The sequence below is a fragment of the Pecten maximus genome, chromosome 6 (assembly GCF_902652985.1).
Source record: "Pecten maximus chromosome 6, xPecMax1.1, whole genome shotgun sequence".
In the NCBI taxonomy this organism is placed as follows: Eukaryota; Metazoa; Mollusca; class Bivalvia; order Pectinida; family Pectinidae; genus Pecten; species Pecten maximus.
In genome coordinates this window covers 35784887-35798788 of record NC_047020.1, presented here as the reverse complement: position 1 = coordinate 35798788, position 13902 = coordinate 35784887, and the positions used below count along the sequence as shown (strand labels likewise).

General features: G+C 32.0%; 1 protein-coding gene across 2 annotated transcripts; it reads left to right on the top strand.

Moving 5' to 3' along the window:
• Positions 1-381: 381 nt before the first annotated feature.
• Positions 382-12995, top strand: LOC117329658. 2 transcript variants are annotated; one of them, XM_033887691.1, is made up of 11 exons: positions 382-669; positions 4262-4439; positions 4857-4960; positions 6574-6699; positions 7104-7289; positions 7445-7560; positions 8108-8240; positions 9015-9144; positions 9809-9877; positions 10965-10999; positions 11260-12995. In XM_033887691.1, coding segments are annotated over exons 1-10 (1095 nt in total). In that variant the 5' UTR covers positions 382-617; the 3' UTR covers positions 10966-10999; positions 11260-12995. The 2 variants fall into 2 exon arrangements, with proteins under 2 accessions (XP_033743582.1, XP_033743583.1); XM_033887692.1 differs by lacking the exon at positions 9809-9877 and having other exon boundaries at positions 383-669.
• Positions 12996-13902: the final 907 nt, after the last annotated feature.

Genomic DNA, 13902 nt, shown 5'->3' with positions numbered 1-13902 from the left:
CTGTTTCGTATACAGAATAGTTTGAGCTGAGTATGTGAATCAAAACGCGCCCTAGCAAAAAGCTATGTGAATAAGAAATACGTATTATATTGACTTCACCACCGTAGGTGGCATGGAATGTTTGACCAGTTGTGGGCCAAAAAAGGATCGCTCTGTATCGGTCTGAATTCAGTAAATAATAGGCACCCACCTTACTAAATGCTTTGATCCTCTCATCAGGATTATCTTGATCAGACGTCAAGCGTCACCTATTCAAGGCGATACTAATTTAATTCTCTGTTTGTAAGATGTTAGTGTGTATGTTACGGTAGAATAAAATATGGCCACCATAAAACTTTGAAACGCAAATTAATTAATATTTGCCTTATTTTCCATTCGGAACTTCTCCGCTCCGCCATTTTGAATTTTTACGCGAATGACATTCATGAAAAATGAAAAATGTGTGATAAGTGATATTTATTCAAAGAAATGTAAAATCGACAGGTTTTTTTTATCATGGTGATTTTGAACTGTGACCGAGGACGAAGTATTCATTATGAAAGAGTGTTATTAACAGACAGTATATGAGAAACCCTACCTAAGCTTTTGATTCAAACTACGCCATTAGGAATATCAACATGTATTTTATTTTCCTCTCGACTATTTTCATATCCCTTTTTGGATTAATAGGTAAGTATTGCATTTTTCCTGTCATATTAAAAATGTATCTTAAAGTGATATTAGCAGCTTTAATCCATATATATATATATGATATGGAGAAGCTTTAGTAAATTAAGATTTTGTCTACGTCAGAAATATCAAAATGTATTTTTATTTTCCTCTCATTTACCTCGATATTGATGAGTTGAATTCATAAGCAGGTTTCGTATATAAAAGAACTTCCCTGTTATATCTAAATTATTGTTCCAATATATTATTACAGTAAGTCATATGCATCTATATATAATTCCTCCAGATAAGTAATTTAAACTATGGAATAACTTTTATAATTTTAACAATGTTCAATGATCACTAATTTTCCTATATGAGTCACAATTCCTGAAATTAATTTGTCAGACAACAGATGGAGTCTGACGATATTCTCACTGTAATTTGAAAACCATTATGGACGTGTTTTCAACCTTTATTTCTTATCCAGTCAGCCCAAATTTATGAATAGTAAATAATACATTTTATTTCTTTATGTATTAATATTTGATTATATATTATCCCGGGATATTTTAGAAAGTGTGTTGATCGATGAATTTTACTTAAGGGATTGTACCCAGAGAAAAAAATATTAAATTAAAGGTATTTAAACTATGCAGTGAGTGTAGGCACGGAGGATTAATCTACGTGTAGCTATAGGTAGTTTAACAGAGATTTGGTTTCACTGACTAAACTTTCCTGTAGACTGTACATTGGATTAGGTACATATAGGTTTATAGAGAAACGAAACAAAATTCAGAACCAAATACACTCTTATACAATTGCTGACTTTGGAAGAGGTTAACACTAAGATTTATCAACCCTATGGGTTATGATTAACGCCGAATGTTGTATAATATGACTTATTAAGATTAAGCAGCGAATATGTGTTGAGTGTTTTTTGTCCTTTTTCTTCAATGTATGATACTGTAGATAGAAACTATACCTATATATATATATATCAATATTGACTTTGGGTTGGAAATGTTTGTGAACTGACTGTATAGCGGTAAGAATTTGTCTGAGGCCTTTAATCGTCTATGGTTCAATTTAAAGACAACTTCGATATCTCAGGGATTCAATCTCGAAATAGTAAACTTGGATTTTGAAGATATCTTAAAGTATGTTTGTGATTTTATTGTTATTTGACACGATCAATTTGTATACCTGTATTGAGAGATCTATATATAATGTTAAGAGACCTACATATGATGTTAAGAGACCTATATACGATTGTTAAGAGACCTATATATGATGTTAAGATACTTATATATGATGTTAAGAGACATGTATACGATTGTTAAGAGACCTATATATGATGTTAAGAGACTTATATATGATGTTAAGAGACCTATATACGATTGTTAAGAGACATATATGATGTTAAGAGACCTATATATGATATTAAGAGACATATATATGATGTTAAGAGACCAATATATGATGTTAAGAGAACTATATACGATTGTTAAGAGACATATATACGATTGTCAAGATACCTATATATGATGTTAAGAGACCTATATATGATATTAAGAGACATATATATGATGTTAAGAGACATATATATGATGTTAAGAGACATATATATGATGTTAAGAGACATATATAATGTTAAGAGACCTATATATAATGTTAAGAGACCTATATGTGACATGTATACGATTGTTAAGAGAACTATAGACGATTGTTAAGAGACATATATGATGTTAAGAGACCTATATATAATGTTAAGAGACCTACTGTATATATGATGTTAAGAGACCTATATATGATGTTAAGAGACCTACATACGATTGTTAAGAGACATATATACGATTGTTAAGAGACATATATAATGTTAAGAGACCTATATATGATGTTAAGAGACCTATATATAATGTTAAGAGACCTATATATGATGTTAAGAGACCTATATATGATGTTAAGAGACATATATACGATTGACAAGAGACCTATATATGATGATAAGAGACCTATATATAATGTTAAGAGACCTATAAACGATTGTTAAGAGACCTATATACGATTGTTAAGAGACCTATATATGATGTTAAGAGACCTATATACGATTGTTAAGAGACCTATATATGATGATAAGAGACCTATATGATGTTAAAAGACCTATATACGATTGTTAAGAGACCTATATACATGTATGATGTTAAGAGACCTATATATAATGTTAAGAGACCTATATACGATTGTTAAGAGACCTATATACGATTGTTAAGAGACATATATAATGTTAAGAGACCTATATATGATGTTAAGAGACCTATATATAATGTTAAGAGACCTATATACGATTGTTAAGAGACCTATAAACGATTGTTAAGAGACCTATATATGATTGTTAAGATACCTATATATAATGTTAAGAGGCCTATATATCTTCTTAATAGACATATATATAATTAAAAAATCTATATACATTGTATGTTGTTTAGAGACAAATGTACTATTGTTAAGAGACATATATACGATTATTAAGAGACCTATATACGATTGTTAAGAGACCTACATATGTATATAGGACGTTAAGAGACCTATATATAATGTTAAGAGACCTATATATGATTGTTAAGAAACCTATATATAATGTTAAAAGACCTATATACGATTGTTAAGAGACCTATATACGATTGTTAAGAGACATACATATATACGCGTGTTAAGAGACCTATATATGATGTTAAGAGACCTATATACGATTGTTAAGAGACCTATATACGATTAAGACGCCTATATATGATGTTTAGAGACATATATATAATGTTAAGAGACCTATATACGATTGTTAAGTGACCTATATATGATGTTAAGAGACCTTTATATAATGTTAAGAGACATATATAGATTGTTAAAAGACCTATATATAATGTTAAGAGACCTATATATCTTTTTAATAGACATATATATATAATTAAAAAATCAATATATGTTGTTTAGAGACAAATGTACGATTGTTAAGAGACATATATACGATTGTTAAGAGACCAATATATATACATGTATATCTGGTGTATAGTGTTAGTAAGACCTATTTTATTCAAATAAATCTTAAATAAGAATTGTATATCATGGGTAACATAGAAATGTAACAATCCCATTTGCAAAGAATATATAAGATTTTTCTGTTGAATGATAAAACAACGAACACTGCGTGTCTAAACCTAAACAATAGAAAGGGTATTTCTAGTTCGTTCTAAAACATGTTTTAACTTATTTTGTTTTGTTAGATATAAAATAGTCGATAATTATGACGGAGCTTTAAGTTCAGGGATACCTATGCTTGTTTCCAAACAATGCCTAAACCAAAATGGCGTCTCTTGACTTATAGATGTACAACAACCGTAAGATAATATATCTCAGAAAAATTCAACTGCAAATGAATAATTTTCTTAAATTAAATGCTTTTATCTTGCACTGTCAGCTTTACGCTACGAATGAGTAAATTGAGTTCGTCTTTATAATAGGCTAGTCATGTCAATATATTTTGCAACCTGTAACTGTACAATGGTTATTTTTAATATAAAAATCATACCTTACAAAATATTTCACAAAATTCCAGATTCCTCGTGCACGTTTCCCATTGAAATTACCGGGGATTGGACCAGTTCCCATAAAGGAGAAGTAACTTTCTCGGATAACAATACTCACGTATTGAACTATCCTATGTACATGTCTGCCACGGTGAATGCACTTAACTTCACCTGCGACCAACAATCAGGGCGGAAATATCTACTTAAGTAAGTATCACATGCTTGAATTCCTTACTGTATTTATTTATTTAGTTGATAAACTAATGTTTTTTTGTTTTGTTTTTTGTTGTTTTTTTGTTTTTTTTTAAACATATTAAAATTGATTATATGTTACAATAAGTTTAACGAGTTCATGCACCTTCCGTTCTCTCCATAGTTAGATGGTAGGGTATTTGCCTTTTCACGATAGAAACATACACGTATATATGTGCAATACAGATTATAAGTATTCTTAATATCAGTAACTTCCCATTTCATAAAGTATCGAAAACATGGAATGAAATACGTACATATGTATTTCTAAATCCGTCTATGCTATATTTGTACTCAGTAGATGTGTTTATGTGTGAGCGAATTAAGATAAGATAGTTTTTGAAATACATTTCTCACAATTTTATCTTTCAGGTCCACTGGTCCTGTATCTGCGTTTAACTCCTACATAGATGCTTACATATGTATAGAACTTTACAGAGTGTCCGCGTATAAATACTATTACTACCTAGGAACAGGTATGGTATTTTTTGTCTTCTGTTGAAATCCAAAGACATTCTAAAGTGTACGTCTTGTCAAATTCCAAGGCTCAATTCTTGTAGCCTTGTGAACAATGCTAGTTGACTAGGAACTGTTATATAAACCTGTCACCTGTGACCAATTTTACCATGGCATGCTGCAAATGTGCAGATATTTCAAACTGAGGGCAAAACCCTTGGACTTTAAAGATACACAGGTTTTTATGAAGTGAACCCACGAAATTATTGGCACATAGTGGGGTATATACAGCAGTAACATTGCCGAAACAAAAGTGTAAACTTCTTAGAATTATCGAAAGAATAAAAAATAAAGGGGATATTAAATTTAACGAAATAATAAATGTTTATCTCATTTTAATGTATACTTAAGTACTTTAAAATCTATTTATATGAAGAAAATTATATGACTCGTCCCCTGGCAGGTCCTCGAACTCACGATTTACGGCACCAAATCACCCAGCTGAAACAGACCTCAACTCTATTAGCAATAGTATACTGTTTCGTTTTAAATGGAATAAACTGTTTAGCTTACCGTTTTTTACCTACATATCATAACTAAACTTTCCTCTCTTTCTATTTGGAGCAAAATTCGTCAACACTTTGTGCCTTTAGCATCAATGACGAGTTCTTAAATTAGTTTTTGGCTCTACCATATCTAACGATTAAGTTAATATGTACCGGAAGTTGATACTGATATAGTACCATGTATTCATTCTAATATATATAATTATTTTTTCTTTGTTTTCATGGTTTATACTTAAATGTGATTGGACGAAAAATTCTTTTCATTCTAAAGGAAATTCCGACAATGGCGCGAAAAATGTGACGTCACAATACGACAATTAACGTTGCGTATTGATTTGAGAAAAATAATCCCATTTAAAACCAGTAAAATTGTACATAAAACATGTTTTAAATTAGAAACTCATTTTCAAAAATTAATTTTAAGCGTTGATGTCATTTTTTTTTTTTAGTTTCATCGGGGAATGAAACAAATTTTGTTTGCAAACTTCTGTAAGAATCCGTTACGTGGATTCATACAGTTTGCAAACAAAATTTGTTTCATACCCCGATGAAACTAAAAAAAAAAAAAAAAAGAAATGACATCAATGCTTAAATAATTGTCAAGTAGTTATAACGACAGTACAGACAAGTAAATTGTCGAATTTTCGAAGCAATCTGCCCCATAATCAAGACACATGTAAGTTACAAACGATCACATATAGACATACATGTAGAACATGGAACAGTTACACAAATATAGTAGGTATAAACAACAATAAATATCGTTATGTTGTAAAAACAATCCCTCGGCCGATAATTAATTCGCCGAGTGTTTGATAATGTTCTAATACAGCATATGTAAGAAAAGAAGGTGATGTAACCTTTCTCTGATCTAGATTTACATTATGAATTTCATCGACATATCAGAAGACCCTTAATCTGCCGAAACACATAGTTTTATTATCCTGATACATTTTCAATGGTTCCCATACCAATTGTATTTTTTTCGTATTTTCCCTAGTTTTGTCACTTTTACATGTAGAATTACAGTTTTGTTTGAATGTGTGTATTCTCTGTCGTTTCCGTAGAGGAGAGCGGGACAAACAATGACCACGTGTACGGAAGAGCGCACGGAACAGTCGTGTCTTTAACGGACGCGTGCAACAGAGCGGAGCCGTACGAAGAGAGCACATTTATCTCTCTAGTTCAATCGGGTACACTTTCATTTCTATTTATTCTCTTCTCTTTTTCTTCTTTCTTTCTTCCAAATTGAGGTCAAAAATATGATATTAATATCTAACTGCAGCCTTAAAAGGGCGTTCCTTCATTCGAACGGCATATATACATACAGTCAAACCTCAATATCTCGAAGTACATAGGGTTGAGTTATCAAAAGGATTCGAGGTAACCAAGATTATTCTATATAGAGCTTTTGGGAGGACTAATTATGTTCTTCGAGTAAAGTAGTTTATTCGAGAAGAACATATCAAATATACGAAAAATCGCATATATCAAATGTCTTCGATAAAATTGTCTGAACATTATTTCTGTCTTGTTTCACATATTTTGATATTTGATGGAATCCTTTTTAGCCGTTGTAAATCTGATCTCCTTGTAGGTGCTGTCGAGAGCGGGATGGCCGATGCTACATGCCCCTATGACCTTTTGGCTACCTACACAGACATAACTTACACAGATCACGCCGGAGCATCAGCGTGTTCCGGAAACTCTGAGAGCGCATGCACCAACAAAGTTCTGATGACGTATACATATGAGAGTTGTGCGACCGGAACAGTGTTTTCAGGTGGGAAAGGAAGCAACTGAAACTCTCATTATTTGAAACTGTTGATTTCTTGCTTCTATAAAGTACAAAAAAAAAAAAAAAAAAATCACCAAATACAATGTAATGAAAGATACAATAATATCATTGAAATATAATGTAATAGTCTATTGTTTCAGCCAACGGATCATTTCACTGTATTCACTCATTGACAAGTGATTCGACAACATACCTATCCGTGTGGAATGATGACGTCACGGTGGATGACTCGTCGACATACAGATTCACGTGCCTGGTAAATACCCCATTTTATTTTTTTTTTATTTTGTAACATCAATATTGCTGCTGAAACGAACTAGATTTAAGGTCATTCATAGTTGGTCTCCAAATATCCTTAAAGGTAAACGAAATCCAAAACCAAAAATATAATTGCTGGTTGTGCTAAAATGTCATGAAATTATCTAAAAATACGAAAATGAAACATCAAGAAATAAATGAATAAATAAATGATTTTTTTTTTTTAAAATAACATGTCTGCCAAAGTACATGCATTTATAATCTTGTTCGTCTCTCAATCTTAAATACAAATATAAACAGGAGAAACACTTCTTCCTGTGCTTTAGGGTTTTTTAATTCACGAATTACATTCAAATGGATAAAAAGTAAGAAAGATTGCTGGCAGCTTCAACTTCAACTTTCAACTTTACTGATTGAATTCTCTTTTTCAACAATCTAATGTACCGATAGAATGTATTATAAAACACAAATACCGTAATAAAGATTGTTTTCACTCGAAATGTACTGCCAAACGGGATGTTATCAATGGATGTTTCATGTTTAAGGCCTTCCAGAAGACGGGGACTACCATTTATGCCACAGAATACCCTCGGTACTGTAAGAACGCAACACAGGACAGCACGACTGTGCCTTCACCGGGAATCAAAGTGGTGTTTGGTTCTCAGTCTACTACTTGTAGTAAGAATATATTATATTTCATGCCTTAAACATTAATAATAACTAAACTACACTTTAATATTGATTTGAAGGAAATTATAACGAAACAGAATAGCGACCAAAGGTAACACTGTACCCATTTAATCGCCGAAAATGATAATCCGCACAATTTGATCTAGGTCATGTAACACCATGTTGAATGACGTCACGTTATTAATACTACAACGTGGGTTTTGATACGCGATTCTGTCATACATGTTTAAGTTACGTAATACCAGTATATGGATTTAGACATGGGATTCGACCATACAATTAAAGTCACGTGATACCATTATGTGGATTTTTTTACACGTGATTCCATCATACAGATTAAAGTCACGTGATACCATTATGAAGATTTGTACACGTGATCCCACCATACAGATTAAAGTCACGTGATAGCATTATGCGGATTTTGCACGTGCTTCTACCATACAGATTTAAGTCACGTGTTACTAGAATGTGGAATTTGTCACGTGATCCCACCATACAGATTAAAGTCACGTGATAGCATTATGCGGATTTTGCACGTGCTTCTACCATACAGATTTAAGTCACGTGTTACTAGAATGTGGAATTTGTCACGTGATCCCACCATACAGATTAAAGTCACGTGATAGCATTATGCGGATTTTGCACGTGCTTCTACCATACAGATTTAAGTCACGTGTTACTAGAATGTGGAATTTGTCACGTGACCCACCATACAGATTTAAGTCACGTGACACAAACATGTATTTTTTTTTAACTTTCCAGACACCACGGTGACAGCTATATCAAGCGGCTGGTGGATTGCTTTGATCGTATTACTGGTACTGGTCGTAGTAGGCGGTGTTCTTGTGGGCATTGTCGTTATCAAGAAACACAAGAACAAAATCAACATGCTGTGAGTACCTAGTGTAGAGTCATGTCTGCCATTAACATATTGAAATTGTACTGACATTCCATTTCCATCAAGGTTACAAAGACTATATATTATGCTTTTATCATTTTAACTATTGAAAATACATTTTATTTGCTTTAAATCTTCTGACTCATCACATATGTCAATATAAAGGCTCATGTTATGTTTCCCTTGGAATCCTCTTTTTTTATGTCTTTTGTGTGCTTGGACCTCTCATTACCACTCATACTATTCGTTTGCTTTCACGACCAGAAGGTTGATAAGCTCCTTTAAAGGTGACATGCATTTGTATAACTTTCGGATACTACTGTAATCTGATTGGCTGAAATTCACGACGTTCATACATATGCATAAGTCTATATTAACATCTGATTGAATGATACATGTATAATCTTCCGCGGGTTAATAAATCGTTATGTCAACCTCAATGAATGTCAATAGTTGTAAAACTTTCAAATATTTGAGTTTTACCAGAACACGGCAGATACACATTTTTATTGATTCTTTTAAACATATTTTGATCATATAGCATAATAACAATAATATCTTTGATTATCCTGATCTTGAAAGCAAGCTAATAGTTGTTATTGTTAAACTTCCTCTCGTATCGTTAGTTATACCAAGTTTTTGTTTCCCGTCCCTCCAGTGCTAGCTATCAATTCACATCCAACATGGAAATCAAACGCCAAGGGCAGGATACCCCCAACCCACAATGGTGAGATCCCGTACAGCTGTTTATTTTAACCTGTTGTTTACATTGTATCATCTTCATTGATATTGTATTCTTACTCACATACTATAAATTTACTCATTTTGGCGAACTCAAATTTTTGCGCACCTCAAATTTTAGGAATTAGCGCAGTGATGGATTGGCGCTCACACATAATTCACTTTGAAAATAGTATAAAGAACATTTATTTGGTGCAATAATAATTTTACGGAAGGCTTCCATCAGGAAAAGCGCCAAAATAAGATTACCGCCAAAATATGTCTGTTTTCAGTATTACATTATGCTCCCTTGTATTATCATATCAGAAACGTGTTATTTTTTGTCACAAAAACAGATTATTGTGATTTCAACATCTTTTAGAGTAAACAAAAAAATGTTTTATGTTTTGTATACCAAAATTACGTTTAGTTTCATGATAAATTAATTTACAAGTGTTTTTTTTTAATTATTTGAATAGACAAAACCTTCACACTTTTAGTACACTGATCTAAAGTCTACGATTGTCAATTTTGTAATGAAAAATAGTAAACAGCAGTAAAAAAATAAGATAGTTTTGGTATATTGTAAATTTATACCTCAGATGTAATATCTTACGCTTTGAAAAACATATAATAAAGAATTCTCTTAAATATATTTAATAATATATTAAAGTTACAAATTGATGGATATACGACGTATTTTAGCGGTTTTTTTATCCCAGCTCCTAAGCGATGATTTTCAATTAACACTTCCTTCTAATTCAGCGCTAGATACTTAATTCATGTACTACCAGTAAATACTTTCTGTAACTGTAAAATATATGGTGTTGAACAATCAGTTTCATTTTGTGTGTTATACATGTAGTTGATATGGATAGTGCTGAAATATGATTAAAGGTATTACAAAAAAACATTATGAAATCCAAGGCAGCAAATATCCGACGGATAAAATAAATATTTGTCATGACAACGAGTCTCGCACTGTCCATTCGATACACGATATAGAAAACACCGATAATTGATATTAATAAGTGATGTCGTAATAAGGAAAGTTATAGATATATATTTATATATATATTTCTTTTTTATTTCAGAGAGCTCGTCCGAATAAGTTAGCGAATATTTCAAGGTAGGTTACAAACATAATCTACTCATGTACTATATTTGCATTGACATATATAATATGTTTTCTTGTTATAAGAGCCATGTACATACATTATTTGTATCTGTCTATCATGAAGAAAACAGAAAATTTAAATTACATTTTTTGTATTACACTAATTTTCACTGACAAATTTTACAAACAGTGATTAACTGAAAAAAAAGACAAAAGAAAATATTATTTTTCTTTAAAAAAATGTCGTAATACATTTTTTCCGTATTATGCAGGTCCACAAAATACCATCAGTCCCATCTACTGGAGAAAATGGCTACCATAGCGCTTATGGCGAGAGGGCGGGGCAGAAACAGATGTTTCAACAATGCGGCTATCTGAACAGATATTGGTGGATATTGTCATTGCATAATTCGATATCGAACATTTTACATCCTTAGTATAGAATATCTGAAAAGTGTTACTTTTATGAAATTTTCATACAACTAGGTATGAAATAGGTCGGAAATATTTCTTGAATTACTGTGACTTGTTGACATTGAATTAAAGTAGTATTACTTCGGAACAATTGATTCATCATACTCGGTACAGTGTCCATTCAAAGCTTACACTTAGGCTTACATCAATGATTCGATTTGTTTTTATCTTATGTGGTAGAGCAAGTGCTCTTTATTCTTCGCATTTAGTCAAACTTGTTTATTATTTGATAGTTTTAAAACGAAGAAGGATATGATTCTACTCAAAACTGTCACTTTTCACTATTGTCATTTACAAATTTACCTACTATATAGGTTCTTTCTTTTGGATATAAATTATATTTATTTTAACACCAATTGCATAACAAAATGATATCGCTCGTGCTGGCCCGGCTGGAGGCGCGTGAGGGGCCTTTGTAAGGGAGGAAACCGGAGTATCCGGAAAAAAAGCCACGTGGTCGGGCAGATAACACCTGCTTACGTCCAATCGGGGAATCGAACCCCGGCCGACTATTTGAAAGGCGAGTGTGTTACCACTGCGCCATCCTATTTGTTTATTTCTATGATTATACAAGTGTAATTCCATGGAATTTTACAGAAGTCCTGCATGCGGATATCATCTTAAATATGAATTTTGATAATCATATAATTACTCATAAAGTTAGTAACAATAAAAACTAAAAACATCACCCAAGCCACGCAAGTGTTAAATTCTTCTTATTCTCCGCAGTGATGCCAGGGACCCAAAAATGCGGAAACAATGAAGATATGCTTGAAAATTGTAAATTGGCCAAAACAAATGTTAAGATACTAAAACAGATATGATATAATATTCAAAGTTAATATATACTCACACAAATAAAATTGATATATAGTGTCTTTATAAAGAAACACAAAGGCGTGCTGTTCACATTAGTACATTTGTATATCCCTTTGGTGAATTTTCATATTAAATCATTGTGAATAAGTATATCATATTTTACTAAATTATTTTCATACCTAAAAATCTATTTACGGAGAATGTTCATTTCCATTCGTGAAGAGTTGTTTTATTTTCTGCATGGTCCGGTGAATTTGTTCTCAAAAACAATTTGAATAGAATGAAAAAAAAATCAGTTTTGTCAAATAAAGTTAATTGTACAATATCTCGTTATTATATTTTGATACATAATAAAAGAACATTTCTTTCAATTTTTTAGTTTTCTTTTTATGTATTTTCAAATAGTCATTTGCATACATCTAATTATCAATATATAATTATTTCTCAGATTGCCGCTTTGTATTTCGATCATCTCTGATATCAAGTATGTGTAACTGTTGTTCGACAAACATGTACATGCGCATACTATAATTTTGAATCTTTCATCTATTTGTTTTGTTTTTGATAAATTATACACTCGTATCATTGTTGTGAAAAGGCTTGGTACAAGTTGTAAAATTTGTGTACTGTTCCCTCTCTTGGTAACAGCAATACATAATTAAGTCTGAAATATAGTATGTTACATTTTATTCACATTAAATATGTTTAGAATCAATATTGTGTTTTTTTTCAATCACTGCTTTCATTATACACAGTAGTCTGGGTTTCCTCTAATCCTTAAACCAGACTTGGATATTCTGACAAATAGATGTCTGTTGTTCCGAGTTTCCTCTGGCCCTGACACCAGATTTGGACACACTGACGTCTGTTGTAAGGCTAACAACAAACATCCATTTGTCAGTACGTCCGGGTCTGGTGTCAGGGCCAGAGGAAACTCGGGCTATAAACATGTATATAGGTGCGTGCATCTCGATGAATACGGTTATGCATGTTGCAGACAAATTACACACGTCCTTTTTTTGTTCTTCATTCTTCATCTGAACGATTGTATTGTTATCCATACAACCCTTTAAGTCACTGTCTGTAAACATGCTGTTGAGAATATAACCTTCGAAACGGGGCCGCATACATTTCACTCAAGACATCATCAACTAGAATGAAAAACAATGCCATATTATTTTCAGAAATACACAATACTTACATGCTCTTGTAACAGTGCCGTTTCGTTAAAAGACTTCTTTACGCCGTTCTGAAAATAACCATATCATTTACCGTCATTTCGATTAAAAAAACAACAACAAAAAACAGAAAACAATAGTAAATAAACAAATAAAAAGAAAAACCCATAGAAAACTAGTTTTAATCTGGATAAAAAAGGAGTTTTTTTTTTAAATTACAGAGTGATAGATAGTTAATAGATATGTGTACAATGTACGTTGTATATGTAAATGGAATATCTTACCTCAAAATGTCATAGTTGCAGATAGCTAAAAAAGTTCGTTTAAGCCCAAGTCCGTGTTTGGGAAAGCGATTTCTCTTCCTTCGCAACAACTCGACTTATTCCGTGAAGACCCGAAAGCGTTCCGAGATTGGGCGGAATTTTTAGATATTGCGATTGTAGG

Excerpts from the sequence above, each read along its gene's own strand:
- LOC117329658 (XM_033887691.1), top strand. The coding sequence starts at position 618 with ATGTATTTTATTTTCCTCTCGACTATTTTCATATCCCTTTTTGGATTA. Across the intron at positions 8,241-9,014 it reads TTCTCAGTCTACTACTTGTA|ACACCACGGTGACAGCTATA; the intron begins GTAAGAATATAT and ends TTAACTTTCCAG. Across the intron at positions 9,145-9,808 it reads AAGAACAAAATCAACATGCT|TGCTAGCTATCAATTCACAT; the intron begins GTGAGTACCTAG and ends CCGTCCCTCCAG.